The 15,280-nt window shown below is 49.5% G+C and overlaps 1 protein-coding gene across 2 annotated transcripts in view; it reads left to right on the top strand.

The window, feature by feature from the left end:
- The window catches only part of DNHD1 (dynein heavy chain domain 1), a 63,518-nt gene extending 49,860 nt beyond the window's left edge, over window positions 1–13,658 (top strand). Inside the window, exons 31-45 of one of the 2 annotated variants that reach the window (XM_070803760.1) lie at window positions 560–709; window positions 953–1,135; window positions 1,267–1,698; window positions 1,914–2,385; window positions 7,069–7,341; window positions 7,540–7,692; window positions 7,870–8,048; window positions 8,170–9,132; window positions 9,327–9,513; window positions 9,679–9,801; window positions 9,890–10,091; window positions 10,790–10,881; window positions 11,043–11,192; window positions 11,414–12,201; window positions 12,395–13,658. In XM_070803760.1, the coding sequence (XP_070659861.1) occupies window positions 560–709; window positions 953–1,135; window positions 1,267–1,698; window positions 1,914–2,385; window positions 7,069–7,341; window positions 7,540–7,692; window positions 7,870–8,048; window positions 8,170–9,132; window positions 9,327–9,513; window positions 9,679–9,801; window positions 9,890–10,091; window positions 10,790–10,881; window positions 11,043–11,192; window positions 11,414–12,201; window positions 12,395–12,745 (4,698 nt within the window). In that variant the 3' untranslated portion in view covers window positions 12,746–13,658. Of the gene's footprint in view, window positions 1–559; window positions 710–952; window positions 1,136–1,266; window positions 1,699–1,913; window positions 2,386–6,967; window positions 7,342–7,539; window positions 7,693–7,869; window positions 8,049–8,169; window positions 9,133–9,326; window positions 9,514–9,678; window positions 9,802–9,889; window positions 10,092–10,789; window positions 10,882–11,042; window positions 11,193–11,413; window positions 12,202–12,394 lie in introns of those variants that run through there. The other variant, XM_070803761.1, reaches the window with a different exon arrangement.
- Window positions 13,659–15,280: the final 1,622 nt, after the last annotated feature.

The following is a 15,280-nucleotide window of genomic DNA, read 5'->3' as shown; positions in this document are numbered from 1 at the left end:
GGAGTTGTTAAAATATAAGTGATAATCAGAGCCATGAGTTTAGGGAGGTACACAGAAAGATGATAAGATAAGGGGGCCCTGAAAACTTTTTGAGAAATATTTAAGGGATAGCAGAGGAAGAGAATGAGGAAGAGCAGCCACAGAAGCCAAAGAAGAACATGGTCTGATGAAAGTCAAGAGAGGAGAATGTTTCAACAGGGAGGAGCTTCTTCTGTGACAAATGCCACTAGCGGGTCAAGGAAGATAGAGTGTCACCCAGTGGTTAAGCACGTAGGCTTTGGATTCAGATCGCCTAGGCCTGTATGGTAGGTCAGAAGCACCCAACCCACACAGTGAGGCTGCCTGACTAGATGTATAACTCACAGACTGGGGAATGACAGTTTCAGAGCTCAGCACGTATCTGTAGCCTACTTGGAGTTCAACTGGGTCACCCTAATGGTCAACTTGGTCATACAACTGTCAGGAGTATGGCTGAGTCCAAGCCCATGTGGGGTCTTCCCTTGGGGTAGTCCCACCTGGCCCAAGATCTGGAGCTGCAGAGCCTAAACTCTGTTCACAGAGCCTTGGCAGACTGAATCATCAGCTAGACCAAAGCAAGATTCTGTACAAGCGGCAGCTGACAGAGTGTCGGCAGCAGGAGAACCTCATTGAGAACCTGACCAAGCAGCGGGATGCCCTGCGGGCTCAGTATGAGGCTTTCCTAGAGCAGGTGCGCTCTTCCTACCACCTGCCCTGCACTGATCCCCTCTTGGAAGGGAACAACCTCTCCTAGGATGCCCAGAGGAGAGGATGGGTTGGCTTGTCATGGAGTCTCCTGGGGCAAAGGTAATAGGATGGCTTGGGGTGTGGTCCCTTGGAGACCCTAGGAGAAGATGGTCCCTCCTGGAAATACCTTGAAGGAAGAAAGGACATTCTGGGAGCTCACTGCAACTGCACGTCTCTCCTTGTTTAGATGGGCAAGGCATTTCTGGGGCCCCTGAGCCAGCTGCAGGTGGCTGACTTTGAGGAGATAAGAAGCTATCGAGCACCACCAGAGTCTGTGGTCCAGGTGACTGATGCTCTGTGCGACCTCTTCCACCGTGAAACAGGCTGGGCCAGTGCCAAGCAGCTGCTATGCTCTGAGGATTTTTATCAGGTAAGAAATGTGGGGCTCCACGGAGGAGGAGAAATGCAGGCATAAAGCGGCAACTTGGCAGAGCGAGGCTGTTGGGACAAGGTCAGAGCATCCATGTCTTCCTCCACCCCTCTTAACACAAACTCCCCCAGGAGCTGGTGTTCTTCCCCAAGGAGAAGATGACAGACGCAGAGATAATCAAGTTAAACCTGGCTCTGAAAGCTCCAGGCATGAGCGATGCAGACTTGCGGGCAGTGAGCATACCTATAGCAAGCCTGGCAGCCTGGCTCTGGGCCGTTCTGTGCTATGGGCTGGCACAGCGCCGAGGACTGCCCACGGGCCTGCTACTGCGGCAGGTGGAGGCAACACTGGCTCGGGAGCAGGCCCGCCTGGGCCAGTATGAGTTCCAGGCCCAGGAGATTCTAGAGCACAGTTTGGCCCTGTCTAAGAATCTGGAAAATGCCCAAACTTCCCACAAGCGTGTGGTCGAGAATCTGGGGCAGGCTCAGTGTGGCAAACATCACAAGTGGCCGGTTGAGGCTGCCCTGCTCACACCTATGCATTCCTGGACTACGGAACTCCAGGTAACCAGCTCCTTCTAGATTGCCCCCTAAAGCTCATTTCTGCACTGCAGACCACTCCTCTGCCCCTCCCCATGCCCTCACCGCCTCCCTCTGTCCCAGTCTGCCCTCCTTGCCATGCTTTCCCCCACACCCTGCCTTGCTCCCTCCCCACCAGACCTTCTACCTGAACCCTCCCCGCCAGCCCACACACTGTCTGGTCTTCCCTTCCACACCAGAAGTTGAAGGGTCACTCCTCCACGGTGCTCGGAGATACCCTCTTGTGTTCAGCTGCCATCAACTACCTGGGTCCCTTCCCACCAGTGCGACGCCAGGAGCTGTTGGACAAGTGGCTGGCTCTCTGCAGGGGCTGTCAGGAGCCGCTGGGCCCAGATGACGTGGCACAGGCCCTGAAGCAGATGCAGAAATCTGTCGCTAGGTTGCCAAAGAACCCTCTGCTCTCCATACGCTCTCCCTTCAGCCTTGTGTCCTTGCTGAGCTCCGAATCTGAACAGTTCCAGTGGGACCGAGACAAGAAGCCCCAGGCAAAGTCAGCCCGCCTGGCGGCGCTGCTTTTGCGAAGTTGCACTCACTACTTCAGCTGCCGTTGGCCCCTGCTGCTTGACCCCGGCAACGAAGCCCTCATCTGGCTGAAGCCGCTGCCTCTGGAAGAGGCTGGACGCTTGGCCACCAGTCCCACCAATGGCACAGGTAAATCCAGGGATAATAAACTGATATCTGAGCTGCTCAACACTCTCAGCCACATGCACTCTTCCCTTTCACAATGAAGACACTAAATATTCATGGCCAGGGTATCCCAGATTTCTTCAGCCAATATGATATTCATAAATCAGGTCACATGTATATTTTTGGGCCCATACTGCAATGATTGTGAATCTATGTGGCTGACCATAATCTTCCACTTCCTGGTCTGCTCAGCACTATTAGAACCTTGGACTATGACTCAGAGTTTTCCTATTCAAATTTATCAGGAATTCTGGGGAAATATTTCCATTGTTTCTGCTTAGATCAGGGACCCATCTGAGTAGAGCATCAGAAAGAGCATTTCCTAGGGGAAGGAAGGAAGAGTGTTTATTTCCCAGAAGAAGGGGCTGAGGGTTGTACTGGTAAAAATAATAGATTTCTAGAACAGAAGGTATATAATAAAGTAGTCTGTAACTGGGGCTCTATAAGCAGACTACCTGGGTCAAATATTTGCACTTTGCTAGCTGTGTGACCTAAGGCAAGGTATTTAATCTCTCTAAAGCCTAAGTTTAAAAAATATTAAAAAGCAGAGACATTACTTTGCCAACAAAGGTCCATCTAGTCAAGGCTATGGTTTTTCCAGTAGTCATGTATGGATGTGAGAGTTGGACTGTAAAGAAAGCTGAGCATCGAAGAATTGATGCTTTTGAACTGTGATGTTGGAGAAGACTCTTGAGTGTCCCTTGGACTGTAAGGAGATCCAACCAGTCCATCCTAAAGGAGATCAGTCCTGAGTGTTCATTGGAAAGACTGATGTTGAAGCTGAAATTCCAATACTTTGGCCACCTGATGCGAAGAGCTGACCCCTGATGTTAGGACAGATTGAATGCAGGAGGAGAAGGGGATGACAGAGGGTGAGATGGTTGGATGGCATCACCGACTCAATGGAGATGAGTTTGGGTAAACTCTGAGAGTTGGTGATGGACAGGGAGGCCTGGCGTGTTGCAGTCCATGGGGTCTCAAAGAGTCGGACACAACTTGAACAACTGAACTGAACTGAAAGCCTAAGTTTGTTTGCCAATAAAATCAGGATCTTATAGCTATCTCATAAAGTGTTGTGAGAATTAAGATAATTCATGAAAAAAAGAGTTTACACAGTGCCTAATGTATAATAAGTTCTCAAAAACATTAGTCATTATTTGTTCTTGTTGCTATTTAGCCACTGAGTCATGTTCGACTCTTGGTGATCCCATGGACTACAGCATGCCAGACTTCCCTGTCCTTCACTATCTCCCAGAGTTGGCTCAAATTCATGTCCATTGAGTCAGTAGTCATTATTACTACCAGTGTCTTACTGCTATCGATACTACAGTCCATCCCTTGGCTGTCCAGTATATGACTTTCTGTTTGTGCCCATACACCATTGCAAAAACATCCACTATACCGCTAGCACATGTGTAGCTATAAATTAATTTACCCCCTCTCTAATAAGAGACACCCTAAAGAAACATCCAGCTGCTATATCCAATTCTGAGTCCTGAAACTCTGAATAATCTCTTGATCAGATCTGGATATGGCTTTTCATGGTGGTTCTGTAAACTATCCTAGATTAAGTGAATCTCACCTTAAGAATACACCTGATAAGCAAAGAGAAGCAAAATCAAATCAAGATAACTATAATAAACTTCTGTTTAGAAACTTGGAAAGGGTAAGAAATACACATTATATTGGTCTCTAGCAGATACTGTGCAATGCCAGACAGAAGGTAAAAGATTAGCATCATTTCACTGGCTAATTGAATTCATTGGAGTCAGTTCCTGGACAGCCAGTTCAGCTGCCCTGAGTTCTGATAAATAGTATAATTTTCCTTGCCCATTGTTCCCTAGAAGTATCTGTGAGAGGAAGGTCAGGCAAGAGTACCCTGTTGGTAGCCGTTATACTGTAAATGTCCACTTCCTATTGGAATGGGTATGGGGGCTTAGAATGTGCTGTAAAGTTAAGCAAACACTTATTACCAGAGGGGGGAGTTTCTGGTTAATCCCCTAAAATCTCTCATCTTTTCCCCTCCAGATTTCATTTGTAAAGATCCTATTAAACTGATGCCAGAACTCTTGATATATTCTCGTTGTTGAATTTAAGCCCCAACTTCTGGCTTCTGTCTCTTAACATTGGTTCTGGGGACTCCACCAATTCCACTAAGCCTTAGTGTAACTGTCATCCATCTAAACCTTGGCCCTTAACTCAGGGCTGTAGTAAGAAAACAGTATTAGGGGGGAGCTTAGGCTGACTGGCCATGGAATGCAGCCCCTACTTGGAAGTATGTGGATCAAATGGGGAGAGAGACTACTTAGGCAGGGAATGCAGGGAGAAAAGTGCTTGCGATGAACCTGGAGGCATCCCTGATTTTCCAATAGCCCGTGAGTTCCTATTCCATGTGATATGATGTACAGAATCATTTTTTAGAAGTCAGCAAGGCTCATGAGTATCTGATCATGTGTGATCTAACACTGCTTGATATGAGAAGAAAGGAATTCCCTTAAAGTTCTTTCTGGAGATTGTTTCACTAAGAAGAAGTGTAGCCAGCTTGCTCCAGCATCTTCTACTAAGTCCACTAAAGTTCAGTGAGCACAGGGGCCAAGTCCCATGAGATAAGCCAGCTTTTTAGCTACACATAGCTTAGCTACCTTACCAGTAAGGAAAAGAAAAATCCTCACTGCTGCTTACTGCCTGTAACAAAAGTCCCACTCACCATGGCTTAAACAAATGGACTTATTTTATTGGATAAGTCCTTTTTAACCTATAAAAAGGACCGGGATAAGCAGGTATAGGGCTTCAGTGTTGCCTCCAAGCACCCAGAATCTTCTAGCTTTCTGACCTATGACCCTTGGTATAGTCATTTATCACATTGTAGTAGGTTGGATGGTGTCCACCCAAAAGATATATCCTCATCCTAACCTCCAGAACCTATGAATGTGATCTTTTTTTGGAAAAGGAGTCTTTGTAGATATAATTAAGTTAAGGGTTTGCAATGAGACCATCCTAGATTTCCAGGGTTGGCCTAAATCCAATGATAAGTGTTCTTATAAGAGATAGAAGATAAGGCATAGGTGCACAGAGGAAGGCCATGTGAAGGGAAAGACAGTGGGGTTATGTAGCCACGAGCCAAGGAACTCCTAGAACCACCAGAAGCTGGAAGAGGCAAGAAAGAAATCTTCCTTAAAGCCTTCAGAAGGAGTGCAGTCTTGCCAACACCTTGATTTTGGATTTCTGGTCTCAAGGCCACTAAGAGAATAAATTTCTATTGTTTTAAAGCCACCATATTTGCTATCAAATGCTACTATCCCTCCAAGCATCATGTCAGAGGTGCTCCTAGCCAATATCTGTCCCTTTCATCAGAAAAATAAAAGATCTTCCAGAAATCTGGATAGCCAGATGCACAAATAGCATATATCACTTATATGTGGAATCTAAAAAAAAAATGATACAAATGAATTTATTTACAAAACAGGCATATTTACAGAAAATAAAGTTATGGTTACTAAAGGGAAAGGAGGGGGAGGATAAATTAGGAGTTTGGAATTAACAGATATTATTGTATACTACTATCGATACAATAGATAAAAAACAAGGACCTACTTATAGCACAGGGAACTATATTCAATATCTTGTAATAACCTATAAAGGATAAAATCTGAAAAAGAATACACCTATAGATATCTGAATCATTTTGCTGTATACCTGAAACTAACAGCACTATAAACCAACTGTACTTCAATAAAACAACAAACAAAACCCATAAAATGGTAAGCCTGGAAGAACACACAAGTCCCAGTTGAGCAGTGCAACCCATGATTTTAGTCTCAATTTTAGCCCAGTATAACTCTGAGCAGAGCGTCTGGTCAGGTTTCTAACCTACTAAACTGAGAGATAATAAATGTGTGTCGTTTTTAGCTGTTTAGTTTGTGGTAATTTGTTAAGCAATAGGAAACAAACATTGTGGGTCTGGCAACCTCTACTTGCCGATTTCTTAAACACTTAATTTTTTAAAAAACTTATTCTTAAATTTCCCAACATAAAACAAAACAAAACACTATTCATCTTTTCCAGCTCCTGCAGTAGAGGAGGCAAAAGAGAAGGGGACTGCAGATAGCTGTTGGTTACAACCACCCATGTCCATAGCACTGCCCATGTGGTGGCCAAGGCCACAGTTTATGGACTTTCTTTTACAAATTGATACTTCCAGGCACTGATCTCTATGCTAGTGGTGACTCGTATAGTTGTTAGTGACAGAATTAGCTCAGGCAAAAAGGGAAATGCACTGACTCTTCGAGCCAACCTACAGAAAGGCAGAAATGGAGCTAGTTTCAGGGGTGACTAGAACCCCTCCCTGGAATTTTATAGTTACTGAGAGCTGCCCTCTACTGAGTGCTTGCCAGGCGCCAGCGGAGTGCTTTCTGTGCATTGTTTCACGTCATCTTCACAGGAACCCTATGTGGTGTTAGTAATGCACTCATATCAACCCATTTTGCAGATGAGGAAATTGAGTCTTAGAGAGCTTAAGTGACTTTCCTAAGGTGTCTTCCTGCAGACCAGACCTTCCTTCATGAGCTGGAGTCCTTGGGTGAATAAAGCTCCCCAGGAGCCTGATTCCCTCCCTGAGAAGAACACCTCTTCATCTTCCTGCCACAGGGAAGGGCTTTAAGAGAAATAAAAAAGAGTCTAAAGAGGAGAACATGGAAGATGAAGATGATGATAGTGATGAGTGTGATAAAACAAAGGAGCAGAAGGCAGAAGAAAGGAGAATCAAGGAGACAAAGGAGGAAAAGGAAGGGCAACAGGAGCAAGAGGAGAAAGAACAGCAGGATGAGGAGGAAACTCAGTCCTCACCCGCTCCCGACCTCCAAGTCTTCTCAGGCGCCAGCCCAGAGTTGGGGCCTCGGCTCCAGGAGGCAGCTGCCCATGGTGAGAATGCAAGCCCTCCGCCCAAGGTCTCCTGTGTCCTGCCCTACCCAGTGGCCCCACAGGCCTCTCAACCCCCAGTCTAACCTCCACCCCAGGCACTAATCCTCTGGAAGAACCCTGGGTTGGAGCCAGATTTAGTGCATGGGAGCACCCAGGTGCTGACATGGTGGGTAAGGTGTCCTTGTCTCCCCTGCGCAGGCCTGCCCGTGCTACTGACCAACATGGAGCTGGGCCTAGACTGCCCAGAACTGCAATGGCTACTTCAGCGGGAACAGCTAAGCCCACCCCAGGTGCAGCCTGGCTTCTGCCTCTATCTGAGTACTACTGTCCCCCTCAATGCCTTGGAAAAAGGTGAGGCCCAGTGGGTGAGTTGCCAGCACACCTTTGTGGACATACCAGGGCCCGAGCTTCACTCAGTCTGACCTAAAGCAGGCTCAGGACCATAGCTGGTAGCCACACTCTCTGGGCCCCTCACCCCTGGCTCTGCCAAAGGGAAGGGGTTAAGCATTTCTCCTGTGTGACTCCAAGTGCTAGGCTGTGAATTGCTGAAGGGGCTGAATGTGCTGGACCTGGGTGTGAATACAGAAATCCTAGAAGAACGGATGCTGCGGGAAATCTTATGCACGGAGCGTCCTGAGCTTGAGACCCACTGGTGGGACCTGACCGTCAGATTCCTGGACTCCTGGGAAGCTGCAGGGGCTGTTGAGGTGCTTGGAGATTCAGTCTGTGGGTTGGGATGGGGCCCAGTATGGGGGTGGAGATGAATGTCACTGAGCGGGGATCTACGTGGAGAAGGACCAGATCCATGCAATAAGGAACTGTTTGTAGGAGCGGCTGCTGACGATGCTACTGCTCCAGGGCCCACGGCGTCAGAAACCAGCCAAGTTCCTGCGAGACGTGGTGAGGGCCCAGGCGGAGCTGTGTCAGCTGCATGCCCATTTAGAGGACCTAGAAGAGCTGAAGCTGAAGGAGGTGGCACTGTGGGCACCCTATCGGCGTGTGGTCTGGCATGGCATGACCATCATAAAGGCTCTTAGCTCACTGCAGAACTTACTACCACTTTTCCGTTTGAGTCCAGAGGATTGTCTGGCTGCCACCAAACGGGCTCTGCACAGCATAAAGGGTGAGATTCACCAGCGGGAGGAAGTAACCTGCCGTCTGCTGCAGCTGAAGAGACAGCTGACCCACCAGCTACTAGGTACAACCATGGCTACACTGGGCCTGACCCGAGTACCCTTGGTGGGTGTCTTGGGTGCTTTGGCTCTGTTGCGAGTGGCAAGGAAGGCGCCGGAGCTGGAGAGGCTGGCCCTCTGGCCTGGACTGGCAGTCTCTCCCAGCACAGGCTGTGAAAAACCAGTCCCACGTGTGGCTCGACCGGCCTGGCTAGGGCTGAGAACCTGGCACGAATGTGAGATGTTAGAGGTGCTGCCCCCATTCGCTGGGCTGTGTGCATCCCTGGCGGGCCATGCCAGTGTTTGGCAGGCTTACCTGTCGCTATCATCCAGTGTGCTGGGCCCTGCACCAGGGCCGGGGGCTCACCCACTGAGCCTCCTCCAGAAGCTGATCCTGTGGCGTGTGCTGCGACCTGAGTGCCTGGTCAGCACCCTGGCAACCTTCACCACCAGCCTCCTGGGCCGGCCCCTGGATGAAAACCTGAGTGCCCACACCATCCCCATTGAACACACTCAGGCTACTCAGCCCATACTGATCTTGTTACCACCACCTGGTCATCCCACTGCCACCCTGCATCACCTGACCGTTATCCAGAAGCTGGCTGCCAGACATAAACAGGTTTGAGCCCAGCCTCTGGGCCACAGAGTGACGGGGCTCTTAGGGCTGGGGTGGGTGGTACCCCCCCGCTCCCCCAGAGCATTCTCTTTCTGGATTACTCAGGGACTTTGGGTCATCTGTGGCATTACTCTGGGTCCTCTGGGTCATCCTAGGATCTCTTTGAGTTACTCTGCCATTTTGTTGTTTGTCTCCAGGGAAAGAAGCATCTGAAGGTGATAGCTCTGGGCTCTGAAACCTGGGACCCAGTCTCCATCGTGATCAGCTCTCTCCACAAGGCTATGCTCAGGGGGGAATGGCTGGTGCTGGAGAACTGTCATCTTATGCCTCACTGGCCAAAAGAGCTGTTGCAGCCCTTGCTGGGACTGTTGGATGGAGCCAAGGGTGGGTTTGCTGTCTAGAGATGGCTTCTAGGACTTTATCCTGAACTTGGGCCTGAGCTTGAACTTGGGTCTCATGGTCTATCCCCTCATCCCCTTTGTATGACCCCTTAGCCTCAAGTCTGATCCCTATCCAGAAATTGATCTCAGCCCCATGTCTGACCCCTAGAGGTCTCGGACCTGGAGTTAGAACTGCTTTTTGCTCAACAAGCAAATGGGAATGTGGCTGCTGTCCACAGGGATTTCCGTCTTTGGCTTACTGTGTCTGCAGAAGCTACTGCTTCCTTACCAGGTGAGGAAGGAGCTTCCCCATAGGCTCTTGGATTGGAGCCCAGAGGGCAACTGCACTGTGCTGACTCAGCACTTTCCTTCCTCCCCAGCCGTGCTCACTCAGCACTCCATGCCTGTTTTCTGGGACCAGTCCCTGGAGCTGGGCCATGTCCTGGTCGACAGTATGGAGCTAGTCCAGCAAGGACTCTCTGTGCAACCCCCAAGCAGGGTGCTGCCTCTGCTTCTCCTACATGGCCTCCTGCTACACCGGCAGCTCTATGGAATGAAGCTGCAGGCTCACAGGGGGCACTGGTGAGGGATCCCCACCCATCCTGCTCTGTCAGTCGCTCAACAAACACTGAATATTTTTCACATGCTGGGATTCATCTCTGGGGAGCTCCAAAATATGAGGGCAAGGAGAAGTCAAGGAAGGCGTCGCCAAGGACTTTGGAATCTTGCTTTGAATTGAGTCCTGATAGCAGAGGCAGATCAGGAGGAGATGAGGCCTTTCTGAGCAGAGGGAACTAAGCTTAGCAGGAGAGAGAAGGCTTTAGTGTGGCTGAGGTGGACATGCTAGGGGTCAGGCTTGTGGGACTGATCGGATCCTGAGGACAGTGGGAAGCCACTAAAGGGCTTTAAATAGAAGAAACATGATCCCATTTGTTTGTTGGAAAGATCAGTCTGACAGCAGTGTGGAGAACGGATCAGATGGGGTGGGCTGGAGGCAAGCAGAATAGTTTGGGGAGGCTCTGGCAGTATCGAGAAATGAGATGGGGTGAGGAAGAAGTAAGAGTCAAGGATGGGTCTCAGATTTCAGCACTGGATGACTGGGTAGCTGGTGTGGGGGGAAATGATTTCAGTTGAAAGGAAATTAGAGGTGCCAAGTGGCAATGACTAATAAGCCTCATGGGTTTGGAGCTCAGGAGAGAAGTCTGGGCTGGAGAGAAAGATGTGAAAATCCTCAGCATATAGACAGTTTTGAAACCCAACTTCCTGCTCTCCACCCTCAGGAGTCAAGCGACCCTGACCCACGTCCTGCAGATCCAAGACCAGCTGTGGGCCAGCCTTAGCAATCCTAGTGTTGCCATGAGGGAGCTGGCCGGTGAGACTCCTCCTGTCCCCCATGTGGTCACCAGCCCCCAGGAGAACCCAGAAGGGAGTGGGCTGGGGGAGCACTGAGATGGGACATAATGTACTACTTCGGTTTGGGAGGTGGTGGAAATGGAAGGGACTGAAACTGAGGGGCTCTGACCTCATCCTCAGCTTCAGTTTTCTATGGGGGTCCTGTGGGAGATGACAAGGACAGGGAGGTCCTGGTTAGCCTCACGCGAGCCTGCTTGAGCTCCAGCAGTGGGAATGGAGCCCAGCCACACACACCTCAGTATCTGCTGGCCACTCTGATGCCCAGCCCAGGTGAGCTGCAGTCAGGTATCTGTGTTGGGGTGGGAAGCAGCACAGTAATGCCACCTTGCTCAAGGGAATATAACAAAGGTACCAATAAAGGTATAGAAAGGAGGATATTGACACAGTTATGGGATAATGATGGGTTCAAATGTCAGAGGAAGGCCTACTCCTTGGGTCTGGGGTGGAAAAAGATGGTCTTTATCTCTCACCCCTCCTCTCCAACCCCTAAGAACTAAAGGAGCTGGATGCTCTGGAAGAGTGCAAGGCTCAGATGCACCTACTGCCCACACCGCCTGAACCCCGGATCTGCGGACTGAGTGCTGGCTCCCAGACATGGCTGTTGCGACGCCAGAGCCGCGCCATCCTGAGTGCGCTGCAGCGATGTTCACCTACTTGGGTGCCCGCGGCCCGCGGGACCTCGCGGCGTGCCGAAAGGCGGCTGCGGCAACGCCTAGAGCAAGCCAAGCGGAGACTGGAGTCACTGCAGGCTCAGCTGACCGAGACCACGCGCCAAGAGGAGTCTGGCGTGGGGTTCGGGGAGCTGGGGTTGAGTGCGCCGCTCCCGGTGGAGGGCTTCCTCAAGACGGAGGTGCTGGAACTGAGCCAGCTGGTGGGCGCGCTGCAGAGGGACCTGGATTGCCTGCTGCAGCAGCTGAAGGGCGCGCCCCTGTGTGCCGCCCGGCGCTGTGCCGAGGTGGCTCAGGCTCTCTGGACTGGCCGCCTACCCCCGCCTTGGCGACCCCACGCGCCTGCCGGGCCGCAGCCACCCTGGCACTGGCTGCGACAGCTGTCGCGCCGTGGGCAGCTGTTGCTTCGCTACCTGGGTGTGGGAACCCAAGTACCAGAGCGCATCTTTCACCTGTCAGCCTTTTGCCACCCGCGCCGCCTGCTGCTGTCCCTGCGATGGGAAGCTACCTTTGCTGTGGTCGCCCCGACAAATTTCCTAGCTTGCCAAGCCTCCAGCTCCTGTCAACTCCCCCACAAACGTCAGGAGCTGATCAGTCCTCTGCACTTCCAGGTATCTTCGTGCTACCCCTTCGTTTCCAGTTCCGTCCCTTCAAATTCCTGGTTACACCTCGCAGTGTAGCTAAGCCCCTCACCTTAGCTCCTCTTGGTTCTACTTCCTCAGTAGCTCACCTGCTTCTCTGATCTGACTCCACCGGAACCCCTTAGTTTCTTAGCCGTGCCTGATCAGTTTCTGGCACCCCCAGGTGGCGAATGGCCCACATCCCACAGTTCCAGAGATGGGGCTGCTGCTGATTGGACTACAGCTTCACAATGCCAAGTGGGACCCGGTAGCAGGGGCCTTGCAGGACAGCTCCTCCAGTCAACCCAGCCCTCTGCCTCCTGTCAGCGTCAGTGCCCAGGCCCCAGGGGCCAATGACCTGCCACCCCGAGGCGGCCTGGCAGTGTATTCCTGTCCTGTGTACTTGGAAGGGCCCCTGGGCACCACTAGGCTACACAGGAGGAAGGTCCTGATGCACCTGCCCCTGCCCACCAAGCTGAGCCCTGCCACCTGCATCCAAAGGAGGGTCCATGTGTGCAGCCCTCCATTGTCCTGAGCCCACAGCCAAAATAAAGTTGGACTGATGTGATGAAATGCTTCTGAGACTTATAAGGGGTGTAGATGTGTGCACACAGACAAAGTGACACACTGAGGGGACAGTGTGTGCATCCGAGAAAGAGGAGGTCTGTTCACACTGAAGGTAGAAGAGGGTGTGTGCCTGGCCCTTGGGGAGAGGCAAGTGTGGGGACACCGTGGGGAGATGGACCTGGGGTTAGTCCTGTTTCCAAGGGGCTAGGCAGATCTCAGGATGGCTAACACATAGGACTTTGAATCCCTGCCCAGCTCACAACTGTGCTCTCAGCTGTGTGCTAAACCCACAAGGGATATTTTTAAAGGGAGAACATTAGAACTCAAGATCATTTCTTCAGGCACTTAGTAGTACTACTGGGAATGCCCCAATTCTGCCCAGCTAGTCATCACCGCAAGATGTATTCTCAGCACACACATGAAGAAACAAAAGCAAAATAACACACAAGGTCCTATGTTCATTCAATGGTCATTTATGAGCCCTCTTCGGAATGAGGTGCTCTTCCAGGCACTGATGAGGTTGTTCTAATGCTGGGAGACAATAAAAAGGCCAACATATAAATGAGTTAAATTTGATGATTTTTAAGTGCTATAAAGAAAACAAAACAGGCTGATGTGTTGGAGTGTGAATGGAGGGGAGCAGTTAATCTAGTTTGGGTGGTCAAGGAAGGCTTGCTGAATATTTGAAATGGAGCTATTTGAAGATCTAGGAGTAGATCTGCTAGATCTAGGAGGAGAAAATCTAGGAGTACCTATCTTTCACATAGAGCCTTCAGTAGATGTGAAGAGCTTGAGGCAAGAACAACCTGGGGTGTTCAAGGAACAGAACATGCAGCTATAACACTGTGAGTGAGGAGCGAAGTGAGCCGAAAGTATGGAAAGGTATAAACTGGAGCAGATCGTGATGATGAGCTTGTATTTTTAAAAGTGTAAGACAGAATCTACTGGAGAGTACTAGATGGGAAATTATCTTTTTCAAAGACCATTCTGGCTGTTCTATGGCGGGTGGATGTGTATATGTGCTCAGTTGCTCAGTTGTGTCTGACTCTTTGCGACCCATGGACTATAGCCCACAAGGTGCCTCTGTCCATGGAATTTTCCAGGCAAGAATACTGGAGTGGGTTGCCCTTTTCTACTCCAGGGGATCTTCCTGACCCAGGGACCAAACCCCGTGTCTCTTGTGTCTCCTGCAGCGGCAGGTGGATTCTTTACCACTGTGCCACCTGGGAAACCCATGGTGGGTAGATGGATGGAAGGTAATCCAGAGTAACAAGGGGGAAGATTTGTTTGGAGGTTATTGAAGTAAATCAAGTGAGAGATGATGGGAGTTTGGACTAAGATCATAACCATGGAGATGGAGAATTGATGGATTTAGGAAATATTCTGGAGGCAAAGCCAGCAGAACTTACCGACGGACTGAATGTGAGGGAAAAGGGCAAATCTAGGATGACTTGAGCAACTGGGTGGATCATGGTGTCATTAAGTAAGATGAGAAATTTGAGAAAGAGAGAGACAGGTTGGAGGTAGGGAATCAGGAATTCTGCTTTGATATGTTCAGTTATTATTAGTTTCATGATTGCTTTCTCCCCCAGCGCAAACCTCTTGGATAAAAGTTGGGTTAGAATGTAGCAGACAGTACCAGTTAAAAGCCAACACCAGCTCCTCTCCTTGCCCCCAGGCACCAGAATTTACTAGGTACAAATTAATTCCCTTGCTGTATGATTAGGTACGAGCTACGTGGTGGGAGGAAATGCAAGCAGAGATGTATACCGAGCATCAGTGCATAGGCTCTTCAGTTACCCCACTTGCTAGTGACTGCAGTGCAACTGATGTCCTAACAAAGGCTGAGCAAAGAGGCAAAAGCTCCCTCTTTCTTCAGAAACTCTTCCCTTTTCTTTTCTATAACCAGGGGCATGGCTATCCCTTTAGGTGAGGAGATTAGCAGAGTATTAAAGAAGTCCTTTTGGATAAATGAACTCTCTGTCCATATGTACCATCAATACTATTTTCCCCACTGGGAACAGGGAACAATAGTGATACACAAGTAAAACCATCTGCAATTGGTTAGACCAGAATATTTTCTATAAATCCACATCATTCTCTAGACCAAAATGTATTCTTTTTTTAAACCTAGAATTTCTTTTTTTTAAATTAATCTTTACTGATGCATAATTGACTGAAATTCATTCTTGAATTATGCACAGCAAACTGTTTTTAAACTTAGACAATCAGAGGTTATAAGTACCAACTTAGACAAGTAGAGGTTATAAGTAGCAAGTGACAGTGTAGCCCAAATACAATGAGTCTAAAAATATTCCAGATTCAACAATTTCACAGTTGAAATTGTCTGTCAGATAAATTAAAATCTCAGGGGGAATTCCCTGGTGGTCCAGTGAATAGGACTGTGTTTTCACTGATGGGGCCAAGGTTTGACCCCTGGTCAGGGAACTAAGATCCCACACGTCCAGTGGCATGGCCAAAAAAAACCCCCCAAAAACCCCAA

This window comes from Bos indicus, chromosome 15, assembly GCF_029378745.1.
Source record: "Bos indicus isolate NIAB-ARS_2022 breed Sahiwal x Tharparkar chromosome 15, NIAB-ARS_B.indTharparkar_mat_pri_1.0, whole genome shotgun sequence".
Lineage (NCBI taxonomy): Eukaryota > Metazoa > Chordata > Mammalia > Artiodactyla > Bovidae > Bos > Bos indicus.
Note: the sequence above shows the minus strand (reverse complement) of the source record. Positions and strands in the feature narration are given on the sequence as shown.